General features: G+C 53.2%; 1 protein-coding gene and 1 pseudogene across 7 annotated transcripts in view; both read left to right on the top strand.

Annotated features, from left to right (window-relative positions):
* The window catches only part of LZTS3 (leucine zipper tumor suppressor family member 3), an 88148-nt gene that overhangs the window by 46793 nt on the left and 14304 nt on the right, over window positions 1-27051 (top strand). For 2 of the 7 annotated variants that reach the window (XM_090035084.1, XM_090035085.1), the window contains exon 2: window positions 25961-26449. In XM_090035084.1, coding sequence (XP_089891210.1) covers window positions 26000-26449 — 450 coding nt within the window. In that variant the 5' untranslated portion in view covers window positions 25961-25999. Of the gene's footprint in view, window positions 1-600; window positions 933-19017; window positions 20108-22067; window positions 26450-27051 lie in introns of those variants that run through there. The other 5 variants (XM_090035083.1, XM_090035078.1, XM_090035081.1 and 2 more) reach the window with 5 other exon arrangements.
* Window positions 17477-17631, top strand: LOC149869827 (U2 spliceosomal RNA; annotated as a pseudogene).

The following is a 27051-nucleotide window of genomic DNA, read 5'->3' as shown; positions in this document are numbered from 1 at the left end:
ACGGCAGTGACCTGGTAGCGTGCAAGGCCCCCCTTGCCCTCTGCTAGTTGAGACTCGGAGCTACTCTACCGCACGCAGAGGGCCTGGGCGGCGAGCGGGGAATCCTCTTGAGCTCCAACAGCAGAGGGAGAAGCAGCGGCTGCCTCTGGGATGTGGGAGTGGTGTTTTGGGGAGCAAAGCTGTTTGACTTCCCACAGGCAAAGAGGACTTTTGGGGGGCGATATCTTTTATTGGACCAACTGCATGGTTGGGATGCAGTTGGACAAGCCCTGGCTCTCGCGTGGCTAGCACACGCTAACACTACCCAATTGCTGTAGAGAAGTTAATTTTTAGGAAAGTACTGTGGGGCGCTTCAGCTTGCAGGCATTGAACAAGACTGAGTTAAGGCTCCCTGGGTCTTGCCTTACTTTGCAGTGTGCTTGTCGTCCCTCCTAGCATTAGATACGTGAGCAATCGGTGAAAGATATGTCAGCAATCCACGGTCAGAACAGCAAAGCCAGGGGAGCTATGCTGGGATTAGGTTTGCCCTCAAGTGAGGGTCACTCCTTCAGTCTTCCTCCCACGCAAATGCCTTCGTCTCACCTTCGTTCGTTTGCACAGCACTTAACGCAATGGGCTGCTGGTCCGTGTCCTGGAGCCGATCCCCATACAAACGATGCAGAGGCATACTATTTACGACAGCCGGATTGGTAAAGCAGCAGAGAACTGGCCTCATCGTCCAGCCAGGCCTCTCCCACGCAGGGAGGGGCAAAAGGGAAACGGATAACTAGCCTACTTCCAGTGCCAGCAAAAGTGCTCAAAGCGGGTGCTGTATGCCTGCCCTTGAAATTCCTCCTACCAAGTTAATTATAAATCTCAGGTGGATTCACAATCGGGAGTCATTAATGCGCTGGTATGAGAGGCCACGGCAGGTTCACCTGAAAGCGGGCAGGGTTTGTAAACAGCCTTCATGGGCTTTTTTTGTCCCGTCCCCCACCCTTTCCCACGCAAATGTTTCGGAGCCTGGCGGTGGCGTTGCCTTCTTGCCAGGTGTCTGGGGGAGGAAGGGGGCTGGCCTGTTTTCGGCCTCAGGTGCAGCCAGACAGGAGAGTTTCCCCCCTTTCACGCCAGCTGAGAACCTGGCCCGTGCACCGTTTCGTGGCTCCCTCCCGGGCTTAACAGTCAGACGCGGCCTTGCCACCCAAAGCTGTCCTTTTGGGGAATGCAAAACCCACGTGGAAGCCACAGGACTAGGGCAATTCCAGGCCGTTCGCTGCCTTCGGTGTCTTGCGGCCGCATGGGTGAGCTGAAGGCAAGTCTCCAGCCAGTTTAAGCCCCCAGGAGCATTACGATCAGCTGCTGCTCCTCTGTTTGTACAGCACCTAGCGCAGGGATCAGCACCGGTTTGGGGAAGTGGATGACGGCGCTGTCCTGTCTGCATCTCAAGCCTGGGATCCCCCGCGGCATCAGAGGCTCACATTATCTAACTGGGGGCAGAGAAGGGCCCGTCAGCAGGCGCTGGGCAAGGGGCCTAAAGCAAGCCCCAGAGCAGAGGAAAGCGTAAGGCCTGATCCTGTAGGATCCTCAGCTCACGGGAGCTGCCCAGCCCCTCCTCAGAAAGCAACCAGAGGCCCACCTCCAAACACCCTGAGCATTCGGGTCGTTTAGACCCAGCTACAGGCTTGACACATCTGGGAGCAGAGCAATTCCCAGCCGTGCGCATGGCTGTGACACGTCACGAATGCGTGTGGATGGGGAGGGATGCCGCAGGCCAGGGCTGGCCACGTGGGACCACCCCGTGGCCTTTCTGCCTGGCATGCCGTATGTGCATGAGCCCATCCGTCAAGTCTCCGGGAAGCAGGGTGGTACCGGTAGGAGCTGGGTGGGGAAGGACGGTACGTGGCGGTCGGGTACTACGGCCAGCAAAGTTCAGTTCGCTCCCTGACCCTGCGAGTCAGGAGGCAGGACAGGAGACTAACTCCTCGTGGGAGGCGTTGGGCGAGCATTTCCCTCGCAGCTCGGCTCTGCCTGGCATGGAAAAGAGGACAGGTTGTGGTATCACAGCCTGGGGTAATAGCAGGGATCTGGCCTTTAATCTGATCTCCAGTGTCATGTAGGGCAGCCCCTAGGATGCTTTATCATGGCAGTGGGTCCGGGAAGACCCTAGCGTAGCGGGCAATGCACAGGGTGAAGCTCCCGGCGCCCCCAACGCTGTGGGGTGGGAGATGGTGGAAGCGGGTGGCTCAGAAGCAGATTCGGGCAGGCTTGCGTCAGCACGGAGTCCCTCTTCCAGGGGAATTTTCCACTGCCTGTTTGCAGCCAGCATCCGGCTCCTTTGTGCTACCTGTGAGGCACCGAGGGCCCGATCGTAACGGGGAATCTGGCCTTTAAGGCTTATCTAACCTGTTCTTCAACATTGCAGGCAAGGGCTGTTCAATAGCGACGTGTCGCTCATCTATGGCACTGCCACCGCGTGCTCTGCCAGGAGGCCACGGGTCGCCCTGTCTCGCAACTCGGCGAGCTGTGCAGTGGCATTTGTCAGACGCCCCGAGAATCCCGCTCTTCGCTTTGAGAAAGTTTCTCACTATTTGCGCCCCCAAATAGGGCCCTTATTAGGGTTTTTAGGGGTGAAAACCATGGGCCTTGAAGGTTCGCATACCAGAAAGCATCTATACAGTGGGCTCCTTAAAGAAGTGTTTGAACGCTTATCTTGCTGAGACCCTTTGACCCCAGCTGACTTCCTGCCCCTGGGGCGGGGGGCTGGACACGATGGTCTCCCGAGTCCCTTCCAGCCCTGATGTCTATGAAATCTGTGACCCCCCTCCTAGGTTATACTGTCATTATTGCAAGCCTCTCGTCATCGTTTGCGATCCAACCCCTGTGTGTGGCAGGTGTCTTGGCAGGCTGGCTAGGACAGACTGTTGGGGTCGTCGAGTTTACCCTGCGGCTGGATGTCCCAGGCTTTGATCCCCATCCAAACAGGTTGTGGGGCGAGGGGTGGCGACAACTGCTTACAGACACAGCTTGCATTGTGGCTAGCTCAGGTTGGAGGGACGGGCTGCCAAAGGGACAGTGGGCTGATGGGGTGCCGCTACCTAGGTCATCTCCTGCCCTTGCTCTGGGCTCCACCACAGAAGGATTTTCTGGGCGACATTAAGAGGAAACGGGGGGTTAGCTTGGGGGTCCATTTGCTCCAGTTTCACTGGAGATGCTCTGGGTTTCTCTGGTGTAAAGGAGGTGCAAGGCTATAGGAGAAGTGCTCCCAGCGCAGCCCTTTCAGATTCCAGCAAGTCTGCAAATTCTGCTAGAAACCTTGTCACAAGGACACAAAAAAGGACGGGAAGCCGTAAAGGGGACTAGCACTTAGTCAGTAAAAGCCCAAGTGTCTGGTATGGCACCAGTTTGACATTGGTGCCCCTCCACTGAGCTCATGGGAGCTACTCCTTGGGCCCGTCCCCTCCTAAGTGGGAGATTTCATAGATTTCATAGACATCAGGGCTGGAAGGGACCTCGGGAGATCATCGAGTCCAGCCCCCTGCGGGCCCTGGCTTAGCTCTCATTGGCATCACTAGAGCTGGAGCAGGATCTGCCCCAGGAGCTGCTGGTGGTAGAGTCCCCGGCCTCGACCCAGCCAGGGGTGCTGCTCATTCACTCCGCTGTAAAACACTGATTCTCAACCAGTCCCAAGATCCTGGCAAGGCTGCCAAAGGGCAGGAAGTCAGCTGGGGTCATAGGATCCCAGCAAGATAAGCATCCAACTTGCTCTTGAAGGTGTTCAATGTAGGCACTTGAACCACCTCCGCTGGCAGACTGTTCCAGACCTTGGGGGCTCGGACAGTAAAGAAATTCTTCCTTATGTCCAGCCTGAAACGGTCTTGCAGGAGTTTGTGACCGTTCGACCTCGTCATCCCATGGGGCGCTCTGGATTTTTTTCCCCTGCCTTAAGACCTGGGGGCAGGGGTTTGATGCTGTGAGCTGAGCACTCAGAGCTGGTAGGGTGTCCCAGGGGGCTGAGCCAAGGTCTGTAGCAGCAGTTGAGATCCCCTCCCAGGGGTGCTGGACTGGGCCCAGGCTTAGCGCTGGTGAGCAGGGCAGGAAAGCGCCAAGGATCCCTCCGCTTGTGTCCGAGCGATTTCTGTGATTAACGCCCTGAGCGCAGGTAACCGAAAGCCACCCCTTAGCCCTTGCGGGAGTGAAGCCTGGCTTGTTTAGTCTTCCCAGGAAGGCGAGAGGTTCAGCGTGCCGACACGCAAGAGGCAGGCCCTGCCCTGAAGAGCCCGCAGCTTAGAGAGACAAAAGATGGAGAGACACCGAGAGGAGAAGTGTCTCATTTGCAGTAACACCGGAGAACCAGGCATGCGACCCAGGGCTCTGGCTCCCAGTCTGGTGCTGCAGTGTCTGCGTGGCACTGGTGCTGATAGGGTCCCAGTTGCAGTCCTGGAGAGAGTACTGGGATTGGACGGATGGGAGAGCAGCAGCTGGAAGATGTGGGCCGAGAGCTTGCTGTCACTGTCCAGCAGTGCCGCGCTGCTGCCTAGCAGGTGCAGCCGATGCCCGAGTCTGCAGTGAGACACGGGCTGTGTCCTGCGATACGACCTAGACCAGCGAGCGCCAACCTTTTGGCCACAAATGAGCCCCACACGCTGCCCCAGTGCCACTGCAGTCCCCTTTCCCCGCCTGGCCTGCTGCTGTGTTTTCTGCTCCCTGCCTTCTCTGCTGCTCTGCTTTCTGTTCCCTGCCCTACCTGCCACCATGCTGCCTCTTCCCTCCCCAGTCTGCCATGTGCCACACACACAGGCTGCCCATGGCACAGGTTGGTCATCCCGGACCTAGACCATCACTGTTTTGTACCCGATCCTTCAAGCAGGACTTGCCCTGCCAGACCCTAGCTGTAAAACTCCTTTGTGCAATTAGCAGAACATTAGAGCTTGGTAACCTCGCCTGTTCGGGGGTCAGCGAGGACCAGGAGCCCAGCACCGATCGCGAGAAGGCTTGGGACAAGACATCCCCATTAAGTGCTGAGTGTTACGATGCTTCCCAGAGCCGTTTAGAGCTGCTGTCTGCCAGGGCCACGGGCCTGAGCTTCCCAGCCACGGTCCTGAGCATCCCTGGACTGCCGAGGCACCTGCTCAATGCCAAGGCACGGGCCCCACCTGCTTGGTAAGCAGCACCGTGGATTAGTGCCCAGGTTTTGTAATAAATGCCTGCTTCTGTGGTCCAAGGGGTATTAATCCCCGCTGCCCAGGCCAGGCTGCACCCGGCAACCAAGAGGTAGGACTGAATGGGCCAGGCGAATACTGGGTCCCTCCAAGCCAGCTGCTGTTGGGCAGCACCATGTGATGAAGGACCGGGGTTTGCTCGGGGTACCAGGGCGTGCTCTATCAACAGCTGCTTTGCTTTGCTTTGCTTTGCTTTGCTTTGCACGCTTTCTGTAAAGCAGGCAGCATTTACTCCATGTCTAGGCGGCTGCAATGAGGAGGAACCATGGGCGGCTTCCACTGAGAATAACCCAAGCCCTCCTGGTTGAAAAGGCACCCTCCAATTGTGATGACAGTGTCAGCTCATTCAGTGCCATCTGCCTGCTGTCCCCCGTGCCTCTGCTGTCCTCAGTCTTGCTGGTTTTCCAGTGACCCTGACCTGGCCAATGCTGTGGCATGGGGCTGTCCTGAGCACTGAGAGAGGCAGCACCTGGGTACCAAACAGCTGCGAGTCAAGCCGTGGGGGGGATGCAGACTGAAGAGGGGGGGTGGCAGAGGCTTATGCAACCGTGATTGCCATAGGGAAGGTAGATGCGGTTCTGCCACTCCTTTGTCCTCCAACCACGAGAAGAAAGGGGCCAGTAAAACCACTTGCTTATTTAAATGCAGGGCACAGGTAAGGCAAGGATGTGCTTAATACCAAGTGTAAACAGAGAGCAGACGCTACAGAGCAACGCTGTGCGTCGAGCAACTCGGAGAAACACCGGGCAAAGTTACCCCTCGAAAACTGTGCAGTGGTTTTCCCTATATTTTCAAATGATCCCTGTGCTTTCTCCCTGCTGCCGCTCGTTCCGGTCTTCCCGCCGAGTCTCCCCTTTGCTGATGCCCATGAAAAGCTTGACGACAGCTCAGCTGCCGGCCACGATAGCCACCCTTGGTTGATTTGTGTTCCTGTGCTTCCCCGTGTCCGTGTGTCTCCATCTCTAGGCTCTTGTGTTGGAAGTGTAAGTACTGTTGGTTCTCGGCGCCGTGTTTGTGCAGCAAGCGGTGGGGACTTGCGGTTTCTAGGTGTGAAGAGAATACAAAAATAAGCAACTACAAGATTTCTCGCAGCTGGTATTAGTCGCTGGGTGGTGGAGGCGGGTTTCCGGGCCAGGGGGACCAGGGTCGGTCGCAGTCAGGGAATCCCTTTGCTCTGCGTCTCCAGCGGGTCCTTGCACCACCGGGTCAGAGGCTGGGCCTCGCTCTTGCTCTTGCAGCATCTCTGGTCCGGCGCTCCGTAGAGCACGCATCCCACGTGTTCCCACTTCTTCTTATAACTCAGTCTCTCGGAGCTGCAGTTCGGCCTTTTTTCCCCCCCCATCTTTTTGTCTGCTGCTTATTATGTAAATAGCTGATACGGCCCCTTAATGGGAACGTTGCCTCTCGGCATGTGAAAGGCTGTAATCATCTCATTACCAGGCAGAAAGGAAGAGGAGCTGCGTTTCAGGCTCTGTTTCTCTTCCTCAGCAGCACGTGCAAATGTTGCTCTTGGAACAGTTGCCTTCCTGCTTGACCCCTGGCCACGGGGTCTTGGCCAGCACCCCCCTCCACGCCATCGACCCAAACTGGTTTAATTTACATAGCTGAAAAGCAAAAGGCAGACAGGCGGGCTGCTTCCATCTGGGCTGGTTGAGAACAGCAGCGTTGGCTGCCGCTTTCTGTTTTTTTTTAATCAGACCCAAAAAGTCCGAAATAGGATGGGGTGTGCGTTGTCTCTCTGCCCCGTCCGGACAGATTGAGAACCGCTCCTCTGCGGGACCCCGGTATGCCCAAGCCCACCGCTCTTGTGCGCTCTGGAAACCCACGGCTCAAGCCTGGTGTGAGGGCATCTCATCACCGCATTTCTGCGGTTGTCACCCACAAAGTGGGCTTTAGTGGCTGAGGCTTATTTCTTGGCGGTGTCCAGGCTACAGGCAGCCACAGTCATAGAGGGACAGCTAACTATTCCAACTGGGTTCAAGACACTTGGGGAAAGATTATGCATGCAGGTATCGGACTGACTTGACAGGATGCTGTACCCAGCAAAGGGCTGTTGCCCGAAGCCAGATATCTGTGGACCATTTTTTTGGCTCTGTTCGGACACTTCTCATGGCAGACGGTGCTATTTGTTGCGCCCTATCCCGCGGACGGTCAGTACCCAACACAGATCTAGGAGGTCTGCTGTGGTGACTCTGCCACCTCTGGGATGGGAATTTGTACATCTCTTAACAATAGTAGTTTAAGGCAACGCATGGAAAAATGAATCTACCTGGATGAAACTCCAGGGAATGCTTATGGGGATGGACCATAGCAGTATGAGATTCTGGGGCTGGTCCCTGCTCTAGTGAAAAGCTGCGTGGATTTAATTCCCAGAGCTTCAGGCTCCCTTGTCACCTGCAAAGAGTGTATCCCAGCTCTTCTGCATGGTGTTTAAATAGGGTCCGGTGCCATGCAGATAGATTTTGCTTGCTGGAACACATCTGTTAAACATAGACTAGGGAAGCAAACCCAATGGCATGAGAAAGTTGCTTAGAAACTCGCCTCTTGTTTCTCATTTTGCTCTCCATAACCTTCATCGCACTTTTGATAGCTAATCTAAGAGGGGCGACATCCAAATCAGTCACCTAGCCCTAAAGTGGAAATAAGGTGCCTATATCCTGTCTGGGTCCCACAGCAACACACAACTGATTAGCACCCACATTCAGTTCAGCACGTTGCATTCTTGGATTGCATCAACGCTTAGGTGCCTAAACTAGTGCTACACCCAGACTGCTAATGCATTTTCTATTAGACAGTTATTGGATAAAAAGGCCACATGAAAAAAAAAGGCTGGAAACAGTGACCAGAACCCAGGCAAAAATTTGGGTTCATTGCTGGTGGCAGAACGGGTGCGGAAACCCTGCTTGAGAGCGTGTTGCAAGCAGACCAGCCTGGTGCGGGTGGGAGAGGTGATTGTGAAGCAGGAGTTTCAGCGTGTCGCTTGCCAAACCAGTCTGCAGAATAGTTTTTAATCACACAGTTCTCTATGAAAACGCTCAGGCTTCAGGACTGGTCTGGAAATACACCAGGAAGGTGTCTAATAAACTCCTGGCTGTTTCTTGCCCGCCCCCGTAACAGGCAGTCCCGTATAAAGGACAAGGTCTCTGATAACAGGCTTTTTTCCCTTTTGTTCTAGTCACCGAAGCAGGCAATGCGGTCTTATTAACTACACTGTGGCTACGTCTACATGAGACGCTTACTGCGTAGTAGCTTGTCACCAGGAAGCCATGCGGGGACGCTACTGCGCAGTAACTCCAGTCACTGCATAGGCATGTAGTACTTCGGTATGCAAGTACTCAGTGACTGCGCAGTAACAATTATACAGTCATCGTCTCTTGTAGACACAGCCTGTGGGTCTGATTTCCAGCCTCGGCTCTCTCTGGACATTTATACACATGCTGCAGGAGGTGAGGAGGGCGCTTTAACTAGAGCCGCTCTCACAGCGGTTCTAATTTAAAGCTCCCAGAGTGTCACGTGTATCAGCATTCCCATGCCGAAAAATGGCGTGTCCCCACGCTGAAAAATGGCGGCAGGGGCACTTTATCTAAAGCTTGTTGAAAGAGCTTCAGTTAAAGCACCTCTGCCACCGTTTGTCATCACAGAGACACTGATTCACGAGACACTGGGGTCTGCTGGAGCGGGATAATTACCACGATTAATCGAGTCTGCTCCAACGTGCTGTTGTTACAGCACATCAGAGCAACCTCGATGCACGGGTATAGGCGTCCTCTGGCACAGAGCCGTACGTGATGTTGGTGCTCGGGTTTTCTCCTGTGCTAGCAGGCGTAGGAACACTTCGGTTTACACAATTGTTGTGCAGATTAATTCTGGCATGTGCAGTCCCTGCACCGGAGAACTCCAGACCGACTTCAAATGCTCAAATCCGGGTGGAGTCGAATTCAGGTACGCCTGTTCATTTTTCGGTGTCAGTTGCCATTAAGCAGCCGCCCATTCAATACTAACAGCAAGACGCTGCTCAGCTATCCCAAGCGGCACTCGACACAGGCACACTTTCAATCAAGTGCTGTATATGGAAATCCTGCCTCGCCCGCACGCTGCCTTTGACCTTTCTCTTTGAGGAGCTGCTAAGCAGAGCTGGGAGGCCTGGCTCTGAGCTCAAAACTAACCACGTCACAAAGGGCTTTGGCGCTGCACTTTTCCTTAGACCTCCGCTTGTGGAAGTGGTCTGGGATGGATCACTCGGGCTGGCGAGGCACTGAACTGTTTTGGCAGGAGACGTGGCTTTGCAGCCACGCACACAGGTAGTTTGCAGGGGGGAGTTGGCCCACTCCTGCCTTCCTTGCATATCCACAGCTTGCATTTGCTCGGAGAATTGCAGCTGAGCAGAAGATAATGGCTCAGCATTCAGGAGCTATGGCTGGACCAGGAGTGCTGTCTGGACTTGGGTCGTGGGGGGCTGAGAATAGAGGCTTGAGTGCATTGTCAGGCAGGTTGGAAGTGCAGCAGATGGGGATTTCTGGCGGCGGGATGCATACTTTGATCACGCCGATGCAGAGGCTCAGAAACAGAGAAACCCTGGCCTGTTTTTTCTGCTTCAACCTGCAGTGCGCTTGTTCTTCTGGTTCCCATTTACTTGGTTGGTCGTCTCCTTCGGAGCGTTGTTTCAACTGCACAACCATGTGGATTTGGGTTTGAGCATCTTGTGTCACAGCAAACCCCAGACCTTCTAGACATACAAGCCCGTTGCCCACGTAAAGTACCCACGAAGCATCCGAATTAACACTTTGCCTTGGAACGACCGCAGCTAATTAGAGTTAACTGCCATTTAAGCCTTGTGTGTTTGATGCGAGTCATATATCTCAGACCAATCAGCACCGGATTAAATCTGTTTTTAACCTGAGCATGATGCTGTTTGGATCAGCATGTCTGACTCTGGTTGGTTTGGGTCACAGGCAAAATAAAGGTTGAGTTTGCAGGTAGAAAACCCGCCAGGTTGGGACTTGAGGGTTCAGGGAAGCTGGAGATAGCAGTAAGGCTATGCTTTCACCTGTGTCTGTGGCTCTGGATGTGATGTTGGTGATCCATTTTAAAAGGGATGTTGAAATATTATGGGGGACATAGAAAAGAAACTATTCAAGGGATAAAGCAAATGCCGGACAGCTGGAGACTTAAGCTTAGATTGTTTTTTTCCTTGAATGGGAAAGAGGTAACTTAATGATTTATAAAACCAATACCAGGTGGTCAAGTCTCCTTTAATATAGTGGAGAAAGGCTGATGAAGAACTCCTGGGCTGGAAGCTGAAGTGCTTCATCTTCCTGAAGTCCTTCACCTTCATAAGATGTACAGTTTTTCCTGACGTGCCCATTTTCATTTGTCGTCCATCATTTCTAGTTCCTCGTGGCATCATCATGCTGGAAGACTTTGTGCCTCCATCAGCATCCTAGGAATCGTATTTCCAGTGAATTACTGCTTAGAAACAGCAGAGGAAGCCCCAAATGTTGCGTTCACGTAGGTCCCACAAAAATAGGGTCAACAGGTTTTTTCACGCAGTGGCAAATGTTCAGTTTGTCTATATGAAACCAGAGAACAAGACGAGTATGAACGGGGGTGGGGGGGGAGGAGATTTTTTGATCTTCATCTATCCTTGACAAGCTGCCTTCATTTATAAATCCAACAAAGATGGACAAACTTTTGATGAAGCAGACGCAGATCCATTCGGTTTGTCAGGCTGTGCTAGATCCCTGAGACCGTGGATCAATTGCTTCCCTACAGCTGGGCTGGCACAGAGCCCTTCGTTACTGTGGCTTTAACGATTAACCTACTAAATCAGTTAGACCGAGACTTTTACAGCCGGGGTGCAGTTAACTGTTCACCTGCTTATCTGGCGCTTGTTTTTAAATGGCTGGAGACTTTGCCAGCTAATTAGTATACTCAGACCCACTTTTTCCAAGCTTTACTGTCTTATCAATGTTATTCTTTTGGTAGCACCTACAAGTCCCAGCTGAAACCCGAGTTCTCTTTTGCCTGGTTGTGCACAAATACAGAGAGAGGCAATTCCTGCTTTGCAGCGTTTGCCAGCTGATTGACAAGGGCTCGGAGGAAGGAAAGCTTTAGTCAGGAGTAAAAGACATAACATTATCATCTTCCATTTGCCAGTGCAGAATGTGGAAAATCTGTGGTGAAGGTAAAAATTAACCACGAGAAAATAGTCCCTCTCGAGTTACTACACCCGGTTTTGGGCCCCGCAGTATAGAAAGGATGTGGACAAATTGGAGGGCAATAAAAATGAGATGGGGGTTGGGGACATGACTTAAGAAGAGAGGCCGAGGAAACGGGGCTGATTGAGTCTGCAGAAGAGACAACCGAGGGGGACTGAATAGCAGCCTTCAGCTCCCTGCAGGGGGGCTGCAAAGAGGCTGGAGCTGGGCTGGTCTCAGTGGGGGCAGACAACAGCACAAGGAGCAATGGGCTCAAGCTGCAGCAAGGGAAGTTGAGGTTGGATATTAGGAAAACTTTCTCACTAGGAAGCTGGTGAAGCACAGGAGCAGGTTCCCCAGAGAGGTGGTGCAGTCTCCATCCTTGGAGGTGTTTAAGACCCGGGTAGACAAAGCCTTGGCTGGGATGATGTAGTCGGGGCTGGTCCTGCTTGGAGCAGGGGGTTGGACAGGGTGTGACCTCCTGAGGTCCCTTCCAAGCCTCACCTCTTTGAGTCTGTGAGAAGTTTTTTCTTCTTTATAAAGCAACCACCCTACCTATTACTCTGGCTCATGTATTCCCAAAGAGAGAGGAGGGCAGCTCTATTATTCAGCTGGTATGATGTTCCTGGAGCAGAGGGCCTCAACTTCATTCAATTCCAAGCATCCCTTGGAAAATACCAGCCATAGCATTCATTTTTGGGAGGGGAGGGATGTTGTTTGACTCTGGAAATACAGCAGAGCCATTCTCCCATTGCAAAGAACTCCGCGACCACAGCAGATCAGGATGTTTGGACATTACGAATTCCCTTTTGAATCATATGTAGGTGTTTGCACACCTAGCAGTGCTAATATTGTACAGCGCCCGACAGGCGCAGAGCTGCGGTTGAGAATCACTGTATTGGAGTCACCTTTTTCCATCACAACAGTTAATTGGGGGTCTGCAAGCTCTTTCACGAGATTTACTGGGAAGCCTGTAGGACTGTAATCCAACCAGACAAAGGGATTCTTTCCGCTTTTATTCAACCCGCAAAGACGAGTTCAGATTCAAAGAGTCAGAAGCGGGAAGTTAGATCAACATTTGTTCTGGAAAGGCTCTTTTGTCCTCTCTTGTGTTTGCATAATGTCTCTTTGCTCTGGGTTTTCACTCCAAGCCCCTTGGTAATCAAATGGCCCTTAGAGAATGGGAAGAGCTGGTTAAATATTGAAGCGTGCCTTAGTTGAACGATGTAGCCTGCTGTTAAGACCTAAGAGAAGACAGCAATGTACAGAAATGCTTCTTACTTCCCACGACTGGGCCAAGCACGTGCGGTGAAGATGTGATGCAACAGCGTGGATGGGCCGATTGGAAATAGGCCACCTTAGCCTCTGGGCCGTGTCTTGAGTCCCAGTCTGGTGTGATGCCCTCGGTCTGTAGGGCCGCTTGTGCTATTTGTCTGCCGTGGTGGTATGCCTGGGCTGAGTCTCTCCCAGTGTTATCTATTCTTTAGGTAACTTCAAGAACGGGGCAATCTAGACAAAGAACTTGAAGGCAAAATGTTTATGGGTTTAAATGGGTCCCCACCACCTCTCATTTAAATCCAGGGGGTCCAGCATGGTGTAATTCCACGTTTCCACTCTTGGAAACGTACGGCCTTAGTAAGCGTAGTCCTTCTGGAAGCTGAGATAACAAGATGAATCAGGATGACCTTGTGCTGAAGGCACCTGTGCAGATATTTTTCAAATCTAGCGGCTTTAAAGAGGAGACTCGGTTAAGGTGGGCAGGAAGGGTGGTCTTTTGATTAAGCCCCCGGACAGGGATTGAGGAGACGGTGGTTCAGTTCTTGTCTCTGCCACTGGCTCGAGGTGTGATCCTGGGGCCTCTGTGCCTTAAGCTGAATGAGAACAATAATGCTTGCCTCTACCCTGTGTACCCCAGCTCAGTTGTAGGGATACCCCAGACCTTTGGTGTAGGGCTTGTCTTCCCATATGGAAATACTGTGACTAACATAAGGGGACTCTGATCTCAAACTAAGGGTCCCCAGCCTATGCTTCCAGGTCCCTTCAATATGGCCCACGGTCGCAGGAAATTTTTGCTCCCGCTGGTGCACGTTTCTTTTGGTCGATCAAGAGCACGAGGTAGGATGTTGCTCAAAGTCCCATAGCTGCTCCTGGGCCATCAGAGTGTGGAGACCAGCCATCCAGACACACCTATCTTGCTGAGTATTTTCAAGGACTGGGCATCTGTGATAGCGACAGCTGTCTCCCATGGCGCAGTACTGGGTATACAGGACATAGGACTAGAACAGAGTAAGCACACATGTGGGCAGAGGGGTCTTTCTTTCTCCTCATCCATGAAGAGACAGGATCGCTGACATTTTTCTTGCTCTGAAGCTTCCCGGGAAGGCTGCTGCCAACTGGACAAAGCCTATTTTCTTGGAAAACACTAGCCTGGGGTATCTCTGGAGGACTCCTATGGATGTGTGCAACATGCAGGTGTCACACACCAGTGCCCAACCCGGTGGGTGTCCCAGCTCTGTTCTCTATCTGGCCTGGAACCAGGGTGAACAAAATCCCTTTGTGAGCATGGGCTGGAGGTTCTGGATTGCCCCATCCTCCCGATCCCAGCGGCGTTGTCTCCCTGGTGGAAGGGCCCCACGTGCATCCTCCCGATCCCAGCGGCGTTGTCTCCCTGGTGGAAGGGCCCCACGTGCATCCTCCCGATCCCAGCGGCGTTGTCTCCCTGGTGGAAGGGCCCCACGTGCATCCTCCCGATCCCAGCGGCGTTGTCTCCCTGGTGGAAGGGCCCCACGTGCGCCCTCCCGATCCCAGCGGCGTTGTCTCCCTGGTGGAAGGGCCCCACGTGCGTCCTCCCGATCCCAGCGGCATTGTCTCCCCGGTGGAAGGGCCCCATGTGCATCCTCCCGATCCCAGCGGCGTTGTCTCCCTGGTGGAAGGGCCCCACGTGCATCCTCCCGATCCCAGCGGCGTTGTCTCCGTAGTGGAAGGGCCCCACGTGCATCCTCCCGATCCCAGCGGCGTTGTCTCCCTGGTGGAAGGGCCCCACGTGCACCCTCCCGATCCCAGCAGCGTTATCTCCGTAGTGGAAGGGCCCCACGTGCATCCTCCCGATCCCAGCGGCGTTGTCTCCCTGGTGGAAGGGCCCCACGTGCGCCCTCCTGATTCCAGCGGCGTTGTCTCCCTGGTGGAAGGGCCCCACGTGCACCCTCCCGATCCCAGCAGCGTTGTCTCCATAGTGGAAGGGCCCCACGTGCATCCTCCCGATCCCAGCGGCGTTGTCTCCCTGGTGGAAGGGCCCCACGTGCATCCTCCCGATCCCAGCGGCGTTGTCTCCCTGGTGGAAGGGCCCCACGTGCATCCTCCTGATCCCAGCGGCGTTGTCTCCCTGGTGGAAGGGCCCCACGTGCATCCTCCCGATCCCAGCGGCGTTGTCTCCCTGGTGGAAGGGCCCCACGTGCATCCTCCCGATCCCAGCGGCGTTGTCTCCCTGGTGGAAGGGCCCCACGTGCATCCTCCCGATCCCAGCGGCGTTGTCTCCCTGGTGGAAGGGCCCCACGTGCGTCCTCCCGATCCCAGCGGCGTTGTCTCCCTGGTGGAAGGGCCCCACGTGCACCCTCCCGATCCCAGCAGCGTTGTCTCCATAGTGGAAGGGCCCCACGTGCATCCTCCCGATCCCAGCGGCGTTGTCTCCCTGGTGGAAGGGCCCCACGTGCGCCCTCCCGATTCCCAGCGGCGTTGTCTCCCTGGTGGAAGGGCCCCACGTGCACCCTCCCGATCCCAGCGCGTTGTCTCCATAGTGGAAGGGCCCCACGTGCATCCTCCCGATCCCAGCGGCGTTGTCTCCCTGGTGGAAGGGCCCCACGTGCGTCCTCCCGATCCCAGCGGCGTTGTCTCCATAGTGGAAGGGCCCCACGTGCATCCTCAGCCCTTAGCTGTTGCTGCCTCTGCCTGGTCCCCTGCTCAGAGCCGCTCTCTGAGGTTGGATCTGTTAAAGCCTTGGCCTGCAGAACTAGGGCTCCTAGTTCAGGCAGCAGAGCAGTAGTCCCAGCCCATGGGGCACACGGCCTGTGAGATCCTCTAGCATTGTTTAGAGCAACTGAAAACCTCACAGTGATGTGGCCAGGGTGAGCAAAGTACGATTTTGCCTGCAGCATGCTACTTGATGAGCATTTTAGCCTTGGGCCGCCCTGGTTCCTTCAGGTCCAGAGGTCCAAGGTTCAGTTCCCATTGACCACAACCCTACCAGGAGCACTGGTGTTGCAGCGATTGAGGGGAATAAGCAAGTAAACTCTACTGGCACTAGCACCTTTCAGGCTGGTAACTTTGCCCATGCTGGGAGGCGGGCACGCCATTTGATTTATACCAGTCCAGTGGACTTCTGATGCGACAGTGGCCTTAGCAGACGCCAGTCACATGGCACCTTTCCTCCACGCTGGACTCGCAGCCCGTGAGGCTTCTCACTTCTTTTCCCATGCAAGGAAGGGGCAGGGAAGCTCGTGCTGACGCTTGTGACAACTGCTTTCTTTCAATGCTGTGCAAACAAGATATTTGGACAAGCTGCATTCCAGCCAAGCCTGGTCATTGTCCTGCCTTTCTACAGACTTTGGAGCCACATTTTTGCCTCTGGACCTGCAGTCCTGTTGTTAAATGACAGAAGGAAATGTCATCCCTATCGGTGGAGTGGTTTTGTTAGGAGCAATCCGTCAATAGATGCAAGAGAGTGACTAGATCAGCGTAATGAGCAGAACAAATAATGAGGTGGCAACACCACCTCTGCAGTCGAATTGCTTTGATAGCTCCACAAAAGGAAGCTTTAAATCTCTTTTGTTCTGCGTGAATAATATTTTGTAACAATGCCTCATTTGGGTTCTTTATGATCTGTCAAGGCTTAGTCAGGCAGTAGCCCTGCCTCTAATTATATTGCTCTTGATAATTATTTTGCTCCATAAAAAGAAGAAAATTACTGTCTGGATATATTTATGTACTTCTCCAGGTGATGCTACAGAGAAACCTGGGATTAGATCAAGGATATCTTGGCAGCTTTAAGGGTTAGCAGGGCTTTGATTTGGGAGTCCCTGCAGTTAGATGAAAGCACACTTCGCAGCCTTTGTGTGCAAAATGTAAAAAAATAATAACCTAATTAAATTGTATTTCAAGGGCCCTGACCTCCAGGTGGTATGGATTCATCTTTACTGACTCATGCTTGGTGAGAGTTAGGTCCGAAGAAAACGCACCCCGACAGGCCAGATGCTGCAATTTTTAAGTGTCTTGTCCCAAGTAATACAAGAGCGGTGTTGTAGCTGTAGCGGTCCAGAAACGATGCAGGAGGCAAGGATCCTTAGGGTGATATCTTTTTATTGGACCATCTGTGTAGTTGGTATAAAGGTAGCCGCACTTTCGGATGTCAGGCATTCTTCTTCAGGCCTCGGACTTCACTGCAGTTTTTCTCTGCGGCCGCTGCAAAATATCAGTGGTTCTTGTGCTGCACCTCAGGAATAAAGCTCCCGCTCTCCTAAGGCAGTCCCTCTGCAGCTTATATTAATAAGGAGGATTCTCGCTTAACAATACTGGACCTATAACACATGGTTTTTCCATCCTGTAGAGGACCAGGGAGTAATATACTGCAGCCAATTCCTTAGCATGGTAAGGAGTTACTGTCTACCATAGGCAAAGCTGCATTCACCCCCCAGTTCCTGGCACATGTGAGCAAACTCCACTGCAGCCAACCCCCGAGGTTCATTAAAAAGATGTGAGCTCATTAAATCAATGAGGTCTTTATTCAGCAGCATGTATTTTGAAGGAAGGATAACGTTCTCTCATCAGTGACTTAACATCAAAGTTGTGGTAGGGGCAGGCTTGGGAGAATGGGGATAACCATCCCAAGGTTCATCAGCTGCTCTGAAGCTTATCTAAGCCTCTCTGATTAAGAAGTCAGGTTGTGAGGCTCATTTGGAGCTGGCCTCTGTTGGTGCCAGCCGGGTGAAGAGCGCTGCAAGAGCAGCATCTGTCATGGGATTTAATGAGCAGGGGGGGAACTGCCCCGCTGCCCGCCCCTCTGCAGGGGAAGCAGCGTGACCACATAGGCGCGCTCCCCAGGGTAATTGTCTCTGATATGTTCTCCATAGGAGGTCTATATTGAGCAGATTCTTTTTGGTATTGGGTGGTGGAACCGGAGCGTGCTCCATCCACTCCATGCATTGACCTGGTATTGCAGTGCTTCCAGGACCGGTGCAAAAAAACAGAAAAAAAAAAATAAGATTTAATGAGCAGCCTATTTCTCTGAAGTATTCTCATGCTGGGGTCTCACTTCCACCAAGCAGAAAAAGTCCATCTTTAAGGCTCAGGGTCAAGTTATGAGAGGTTTTTTTTCTTTTTTACATCCAGCTTGACTGTGTTAGAGTTCACTTCGGTCTTTGAGTCCTTTTTAAGTGAAAGATTTCCTCCCCCTCCTCCCTTTTACCACCAAAGGAAAAGCTTTTTATTCCCTGAAATGCAATAGGTCCTTTTCAGGTAAGGAAATTATTTTTGCAAAACAAGTTGCCAGGCACGTCTACAGGTGCATGGATGTGCTGTAGGTACAGCGCATTGAGGTTAGTATCTGTAATGACAGGTACGAACTGAACACACAGTAATCGGCACTACGGTAGCGCCAGTGCATGCCTTTTCAGTGACGCTAGTGCCCACTAGACTACTTCTACTGTGCATTAGCACAGCTCTTGCTGTGACACCCTAATGTGCAGTAGAATTAATCTACTGCGCATTTAGCGTCTTGTGTAGACGCGCCCATTGATATTGAAACGTTGCATTTGTTATGCTCTTGTCAAATTTGGGGCGGGGCTGGGGGGGTGGTCAAAATGCTTATTTTTCAAGATAAAGCTAGAATTTGAGAAACTAATTTGTTTCAGTTCACAAACTATCATAACTGTTATGGGGTTTGTTTTATTTTGGTTTTTTTAAATAATTGTTTTAAAAATTATGGAGGGGGAGCGCTTGCTTTAGAAAAAATACCTCTCACCAAGTGCTCGTTTTCACTGACTTGGAAACAAAACCACCTTTTTAAAAAGCGGGAGAGCGGTATCCTGGTGCCCTTGTTCACACTGAATAGCACTCCACTCTATTAAATAGAGCTTATCACAAAGGGCATTGGAGCTGAGCTCTGAATGAGAGCCGGCCTTCTCTGCGGGAGGGTGGTGGGGTGGTGTGGATGTCCCTTGGGGTGCCTACAGAGAGAAAAGTGGCCCCAGGGGCAGGTTGTAATGGGTGTTACTCTGCAACCTGAAGCCTGTTTTCTTCCTGCCTTCTCACCTCCAACACAAAGAAAACAGAAAAGCTCCTAATAACCGGGCTAAAATTCAGGCTATTTAGGCACTTGACTCTTAATGGTTTCATCAAGTCCTCAGTGCCAATCCCTGTGTTTAATTCGGATTGCTGGGTTTTCATTTGGATTGCACACCTTTTCAGGGACCCGAACCCAAGAAGACCCTACATGGATCCCATCAGGCCAGTCCTTAACTCACCCAGAGGTACCGGTAGGGTTCGAAGCAGGGCTGGTGGCTGACACCCAACTTAGCCTGCTATTACTATTTCCTAGGGAGCTGAGCAGGGTGGACTAGGATCACATCTTGGTGACTGAGTGATAAGTGTAATATGCCTTGGGCCTCAAGTCTGCATGGATCAGGATACCCAAGCAAGTTAGCTTGGGTCCTGGAAGCCGTGCTAATCACGCCGGCAGGGCATGGTGCCCAGGTTAATTGAGGAGCAGCGTACATTAGCCTGCACACAGCACCATGCTGTCACTTCCAGTACCCAAGCCAGCTGCCTGGGAGCTCACTGAGGCATCTGTGCAGCGCTGCATTGCACCGTGTAGACTAGGCCAGACATGAACTCTGCTCCGCGGAAAGAGGGAAGAGGACTCTGAGGAGGTCGGTTGATGCCTGGGCTTGGCCCGATCTCTTGTTCATCGTGCTGGGGTGGCTCCGAGGCTTGGTTCGGGATACGGAGGATTTTGGAACAGACCCCAACTGCTGTGAATGGCTCTGCCTCCCGGGGCTTCAATGGTCCGATCAGGTTTTTCCACCAGTTTAAAATCTACCCAATCTCTGTGGGGCCAGATTGATCCACCGCAGGCTGAAAGCCCTTGCCATCCATGGACTGTTTGTGAAAGCCTGTATTGAATGGGGACCTAACAGATGGGTCTCAGGGCATCTCCTGTAGTTTCTGAATACCCAGTGTTGGTCTCAGCCGAAAAGCCAGGGTAGGAGGCTAGAGTCGTACAGAGATGAGGTCCACAGGAGGCAGGCACTGAATGGGCCAGGGGATTCAAAATGTATCCCCTTCAGGACAGCTGCCGGAGAGTATGTTCACTGACCTTCTCTGCTCTGCCGTAGTGCATAGTGATACTATGCTCCCCACCCACCTTTCTCACACACCAAATCAATACTTCACATACCTTGTATTTTTTTTTAAGGCCAAGTGTCTCCAGCTACTTCATCAGACCCTCAGAGTCAGGGTCAAAGTCCCCATGAAGTGTGCAGGGGTGATGACACTAAATGTCATTTCTTTCCTTCTGCCAAGGGCTCGGGTTATCACTTTCCACTGCGCCATCCCAGAGCACCCTGCCTTGTCTCCTGTGGAGAGTGGTATTCTCCTGCACGTCGACCCTGGTCATTTGAGATCATGTGCATTGCCCAGCAGGGTTTGTTTAACCGTTGTGCAGTGAGTATAGCAGTTCTCTGTCCCTCGTTCAACTAAGGGTGCAACCAGGACCTTAGGAATTTTATTCCTCATCCCAAAAATGGTGTATCCTGCCATTCTGTACATACATAGTAGGACATGCACTGTTTGCAATGGGGCATAAAATTCCTCAGATCTCAGTCACCCACCTGGAGGTCTCCCAGCCTGATCCCCAGGGACTGGGCTGGGGGTAGGCCTGGGACCCAGGGCTGTGGCAGGTGATGCTACAATTGGCTGATGGTTGGCATCAGCCAAGGTAACCCTAGGTCTGGAACACATGCGACACCTACAATTTAAGGCACTGTACAAACCAGCTACAAATATGGTCTGTGTTATATGTGGCTGATGTGCAGTTTACAGTGACATAACATGGCCGGGATACATGGCATGTTGCAATTTGTGGTGCGGTTAACACGTGAGTCACGCCACAAATGTAACGGCTGCCAGGCCACCTCATGGCACTTGCTTTGCACTGTGCACTCATACCCTGAGGCTTCCTTCCAGCAGAGGGGAAAATTAAAGTGACCAGCTGGGAGAAGAAGACACCGGTCTTTAGTGCTAAGGGGATGAAAGAGAATGGATGAAGGCAGTGATCTTCTGGAGTTCTCCCCACCAACAAGAGCCAGCCTCATACTAAAGCTCCCTCCAACATCAGTGGGAACAGGGGTAGGCCACCCCCCTTTGAGAACAGAGATAGTCTCACTGTCCCGCATATGGTACCGGGTCCTCTTCAGCTCTAAGTGCCTGAGACTGTGGAGGTCTCATCACATCCTTTGGAAAGCTACCCCTAAATGGACCCCAAGCTCAAACTATTTTTGTACTGTTCAGACGAAGTGATCCATAGCTCACTTCTCTGCCATTACACCCATGCCATCTCCTCTCCCATTCCTTCTGGGAGCAAAAGCCTAGCATGGGGCACTTGACTGTATGAAGGCCTAGTTGTTCTGTCTCTGGATGGGCGGTTAAGTGGGTTATCACCGAAGGGTCTTGGCAGGTGTTTTGCTGTGGAGAGGACTGCAGGGCAAGGACTGTCCAAGACATCACCATAACAGTTCTCTGGGAGGATTCCCCGGTGGGGGTCTGTGAAATCTCTACCCCATTGCACGTGGGAGCGTTGATCCAAGATAGTCGTAGATGTCTTCCAGAGAGCATTAGCCCTTCCAGCAAGGTGCCTTTCACAAGCTGCTTCACCCAACGGGGCTGCTGGCCTCCTGGGTTAATCCCACTGAAGTTCAAAAACTCCAATGGTTGCATTGTAGCAGCAGCCTCCTGTGAGTCTCTAGCTTCCCCGCCACTAGTTTGCAGTCACTTTGGGAGTGGGGGTTGTATAAACACCCTTCCATCGCCTCACCTGTCCAGCGCTTGCCAAGTTACACATACCAATCACCATGTCACACATACCAAGCATGCCGATTGTCACCTTATTTCTCCTAAGCACTGAAGGTCTTTTATTTGCAGAAAGCTGTCAGGGCAAAGCTGTGCTGAAGGTTTCACCAGCTAGAGATGGGCTGAACCAGAACCCCCGATCTGAGCCCAGTGCCCTTTGCTAATAAAGCACAGGTTAAAAGTGGGTAGAGCGTAGGGGGGTGGCAGAGGCATCCTCCTCCTGATGGGAGCTGTGAATCTCAATGCCTGGTAGCAAGCCAGGGGAATTTGGGAGCTGCATGGCCCATTGCCCCGTAACCACCCCATCAGGGACCCCACCCCAGACTCAGCACCCCTGCTTATTGTGTTTTCTTGAGCATGAGGCTGCTCCCCTGTCACTGGGCAGGATCGGGCCCGCTGCAGCAGCATCCTCCCAACTGCAGTGAGATCAGGTCACTGTTCAAGAGAAGGTCCCAGGGCGGATGGAGGGAGGCGCAGGGCAAGCGTCTCCAGCAGCGCAGCCGTGTCTGCCGTGCAACTCCTTGTAACCTCTGTTTCTCCGTTCCGTTCTTTTTAGCACAAATGACAGGACCCGGGAGCACGCTGTGATTACAGGGGACACTTGGGAGCAGAGCAGCTGCCGTGTTGGAGCCGACCTTTAGACCTAAGCTGGCTCTGCAAAGTAAATAATGCCAACCGTCCTGTTTTGTGTGGGGAGGGCTCGCTTTGCAATGATGTTCCCACAGCCCAAGGAGAAGGCAGTCTCCTTTCCCCTCGTCCTATGAATAGCAATAATATGACAGATCCAACACCTCCAGCCTGAGGGGCTCCAGTGCGGGCCAGCGTTGCGACCCCCATTTAGAGTGGGACCCTGAGGCCTCGTTAACCTCTGCCGCAGCAGTCCCCGAGCCTGTTCATGTGTGCGCACCCCCAGCAGGAGGTCTACTTCAGGAAACGCGAAGTGGAGGACCCCGCCGTGATAAGAGCGACCTTTTCTCCGCTCTGGGGAATGCTGCAGGTCTTCGTATGATAGATCAGCTTGTCGTCTGGCTTAAATCAGCAGAGCCCCGCTGGGCTCAGACAGCCTTAGCTGAAGATTGGCCCCATATCCACACCGTGCTTTGGGACCCTTGGATGAGAGGGAGTGTGCAAAAACCCCGTACAGCAGGCTGCGCAGGTCGGGGACCTTGCTACGCTCTCGTGATACACTGATGGCTGTAGCAAGAGCAGGTCCCCAAAGCCCTGGTTCAGCAGAGAGGCCAAACTCTCCTGGACATCAGTGGAAGTCAATCTGAGTAAAACAATGAATTATCCCCAGGGAGGTTTGGCCCAAGGTCCATTTTTATTATAGCGTCTCCTTCATTCCACTACCAGCATCGCCCATCACTTTGATTGGGATAAGCATCTGCTCCTCTCAGCCGCAGGACCGGGGAGGTGCTTGGCACAGCTGGTGCATCTCTTGGCAGTGCTTCTGACAGCCCCCGCTGTGCTCAGTCGGCCCGACTCTCCCCAGCTCCGTGCAGCCCCCGACAGCAGTGGGGTGCGACCTTCCACGTGCAGCGGGTGGAGAGAGTGCCCACCCCCTCGTGGCTAAGTGTGAACGATGGACCCCGTATAGGCTTGTGAGCCTGGGGTTGGGTTTCAGTGGAGACAGAATCCATCAGCACACGGAGAACAAAGAGCCAGTCCAGGCTTGGCGCAAGTCCCTGAATGCAGTGAGAGGTTTTTCCAGTGACTGCTGTGACCCCCGGGCTGTTCTCATCACATGCATCTTCCCTGCAGTTCTTCTTCCCTCACGGTTCGAAAATGGGCCCCTTTTCATTAACAGCCACCCCAGTGAACCCAAATGATCCAACTGCAGCTGGCAGGGCAATCAGAACAAAGGGGTTTGTTGTATTGTTTTCTTTTCACGGAAATCATTTCAGCCTGGAAAGGAGTTGATTTCAATCAGCGTTATGCAACTGCAACCAGCAATCCGGGCTGCCCGGCTTTAGAGTGGCTGGCGGCTGCAGGCCTCCTAGCCACGTGCCGCTGGGATCACCTGCACCCCGGGTGCATGCCATGGGGGGCTCCATGCAGCACTGCACGGCCCCCGTTCCTGCCACACCACTCACGTCCCTGTGGTATCGTGTGCGCTCCCCCAGCCACACACACACACAAAGCCCCCTCCCCTGCACCCTATGCAAGCCTCTGCACCTCCTGGCCCCCCGGCACGTGGTGGGCAGCTTCTGCTGCACCCCAGGTCCCCCTGAGCTCCCCAAGCAGGGGCTCCCACAGCCCCTATTACACCACCCCCTCCTCCTCCGCAGCGGAGGGAGCAGGCAGTGGAAGTCATGGGGGGGGGAGTCTCCAGTGGCAGCAAAGTGGGGAGCAGCATCCAGACCAAGAGCCCAGGACCTGCATGTTAATCCCTTGGGGACCACATGTGATCCGCAAGCCGCCAGTTGGACAGTCCTGATTTCAGTCAAAGAGAGGTTCGGTTTAATCTGCATGGGAATGGGAAGTCCACCATTATTGTACTGTGCAGGTCTCTCAGTCTCTCTCTTTAGTCAAAAACCAAATAGAGGTGGTCCCAGAGCTTTTATTACATCTTGAATCTGGTGGCTCATCGGCCCCTGTGGATTTCTGACCCGGGCTCTAACCAAAGAGACTGAGTGTAGGAAGCACATCCCAGACTTGACATGGATTGCAGTGCATGCTGGGACAGGCCCTTAGGAGCTGAGTCAGCTGAGGGTTGGGACCCGTGCCATGCAAGCATGCCCATTAACAGCGAGGCTGACAGGTTTGTAAGTGAATAGTGGGTTTTGGTGTCCAGCTGAAGCTACAGCCTGATTTTTCCAGAAAGTCTCAAATTGCCACCATCAGGAACTCAGGCCCTGTGACATGTTTCTCACCTGAGGAAGCCAAAATCACTAATGACCTTTGATCTAAAGCGATCCACTGTGATCTGGGAAGAGAGAGCCTCTTTGGCCAACCACTGAACATAGGAGAGGTGCTACATGAGATGCCTCTATTGGAGAGAGAGCATTTCTGGAGGCTGCTGAGCCCACGCCGAAAACACTGCATTTAGTGCTAGGCTCTTCCATGCCAGAGAGCGGGGAGGAAAGAGGTGGGGAAAATGGGAGAAAAGCACCATAAATGTGCAAGCAGGTGGAGAGCCTGAGCTAAGCAGGAACGGTTCAAGGGGTTTTGGCTTAAATCCCAAGGAGGAGAAGCACGATCCCAATGGGCGTGCTTTTGGAAGGGGACAGGAAGAGCTCAGGCTGGTCTGAGGGGAGGTACTTAGCGTTAAAATGCCTGGCAGACGTGTAGGATGAACAGAGGGGAGTGGGGGCATTTACTGGGAAATGTTCGGCGTTAGGGTGAAGACACACCTCACACTTAGCCCATACTAAATCCATGGCATTTTAAGCAGTGTTGAAGTTAGAACGTGCTATAAGCCGTCAGTTAAGGGTTAGTACCGTTTCTTGCCTGTACGGCTCTGACTGGCCACTAGCGGGCTGGCAAGCAGGGGTGTGGTTAGGGGCCAGGACACATGGTATCTATCCCTGATGAGGGAGGGACTAGGAGCAGTGCACCCTGGGATGATGGATGACTGCAAATTGTTCGTCTTATCTCTGTGGAGCAGACTGGAGCTACCCTAAAATGAACCGGGTAGCACAGCCCAGAGGTAACCCTTGCCTGAAGCGGTGTACCTTTGAGATGCTCAGAGGGCACTTAGCATGAGTTAACGCGGTTTAAACTGGGGGTGCTCATGGATAAGCGCCTTAGTATGGTCTAAGTGTAACATGTAACTTCACCCTTAGGCTGGAGCACAGCCTGCCCAGGGAGGTACTGGGAACCCCATCCTTTAGGGAAGATTGTACTGGAAAATTGCCTGTAGGGAAGCATTCTTGCCAGGACCATGGATGGACCAGGCAGGGTCCAGTGCAGGAGCTTACAACTGTGTGAGCCTGTTTTGCCCCTAAAGCCAGTGCAAAAATGATTCAATACTGGGAGCTGCAAATAGTTATTGTAATAACCCTCCCCAGAAGAATGGTGTTGGGGAGCTCCGCTTGCTCCCGCACACAGAGACCCCTCCACCTACGAGAGCCCCAGATGGGGAGGAGGAAGAGTCGTTCTGCTGCCTTGGGCTGGGCAGGGTTTGGGGCACATAAGCAGCAGGGGAGTTGAGCGCTAGGTTGGGGCAGATCTGGGGCCCCGACAGACATGCTGCTGCACAGACTCACCCCCTGTTGCTTCTCACATGAACAGTGAGGTCCTGGCTACCAAGACCCAAGACCTTGCCCAAGACACAGCCAAGGGTGCAGATACAAAACAGCACAGGCAGGGAGGGGACAATTCTTGCCCTGACTTCCCGAGACCCCTGGGACTGAGGCACATATTTGCTCCACTTTGCCTTGAACTGATCAAGGGAAGATGGTCAACAGGGACAGCTCACTCACCCTCTCTCACTTTCCTCTCTTCCAGTGCCACTGATTCACGCCCTGACTTCGCCTCTCGGTTGCCATGGCCAAATTAGAGACCCTGTCAGTTCTTAGTGACCCAAGCTACCAGAGCCAGGAGACTTTCCACTCTTTTGCCTCTAGGTCCTCTGAAACCTCCTCCCAGAGCACTATGGGAAGCGTTGGCAGCGGCGTCGCCAACGAGCAGGAGTTTGCCATGAAAAGTGTGGGGACCAGGACTCAGAGCAGCAGCAGGCAGGCAGACGGCTCTCGAAATGGCTATTCCACGCGGGAGATCTCCAACCGTTACTCCGGGGAGGAGAAGACGTACAAGACCGAGAAGATCTCCAACTCCCTCTACATCAACGGGGACTTACGCAAGAGTGAGAAGCTGAAGACGGACATTTGTGGGAACGTGGCCACCAATAACGAGAAGAACATGCCACCTCCTCCCCAGTACAGAGAACCCAGTAATCCACCAAAGATATTGCCGATCTCTGGGAAATTGGACCAGGTAAGAGGCTTTCCTGCCTTGGTGCCTGGTGGCACCTGCTTGAAGTGACTCTAATGACACAATTTGGGAAGACTTTGTTCAGGGGAATAAAGAGCACCCAGCTCCAGATCTGGGATTGTTTGGCCAGTTCAGGAGACTGGAGGAGCTTGGAGGAACACAAGGGAGTGGCCACCCTTCCCTGCCAAGTCTCCCAGACCAGCAGATGAGCAGACGTTGCTGTCTGGAGGCCTTTGTGCAGTCTCTGTTGAGTTCCTAGTGCACAAATGCCCACAAGATGTAAACTGCCATGGTAAGCGGTCCCATTCATTGGTAGTTGGGGCAGACTTGCAAAGGATGGAAGGAGCCATATACCCTGAATGCCCCCTGGAAACAAAAGACCAGATCGTTAGCAGGTGTAAACCAGCAAAACCCCACTGAAATGAGTGACCACTCACACAGGTATAGAGCTGGTCCGGGGGGCTCCAGAGGGTAAGGGCATTATTAGGGGAGCAGCCGTGCCAGCCCCTTCAGCTTAGAAAGGAGCACATTCTCCAGGGGCGCTGATGTGATGCCTTTCAGCGGGTCATATGGGCAGGCTCCAGATCACTGCTGTCTGACCCTGA

The sequence above is a fragment of the Crocodylus siamensis genome, chromosome 2, assembly GCF_052110815.1.
Source record: "Crocodylus siamensis isolate JL-2025a chromosome 2, ASM5211081v1, whole genome shotgun sequence".
NCBI classification, from domain to species: Eukaryota; Metazoa; Chordata; order Crocodylia; family Crocodylidae; genus Crocodylus; species Crocodylus siamensis.
This window is presented reverse-complemented; position numbering and strand designations above follow the sequence as displayed.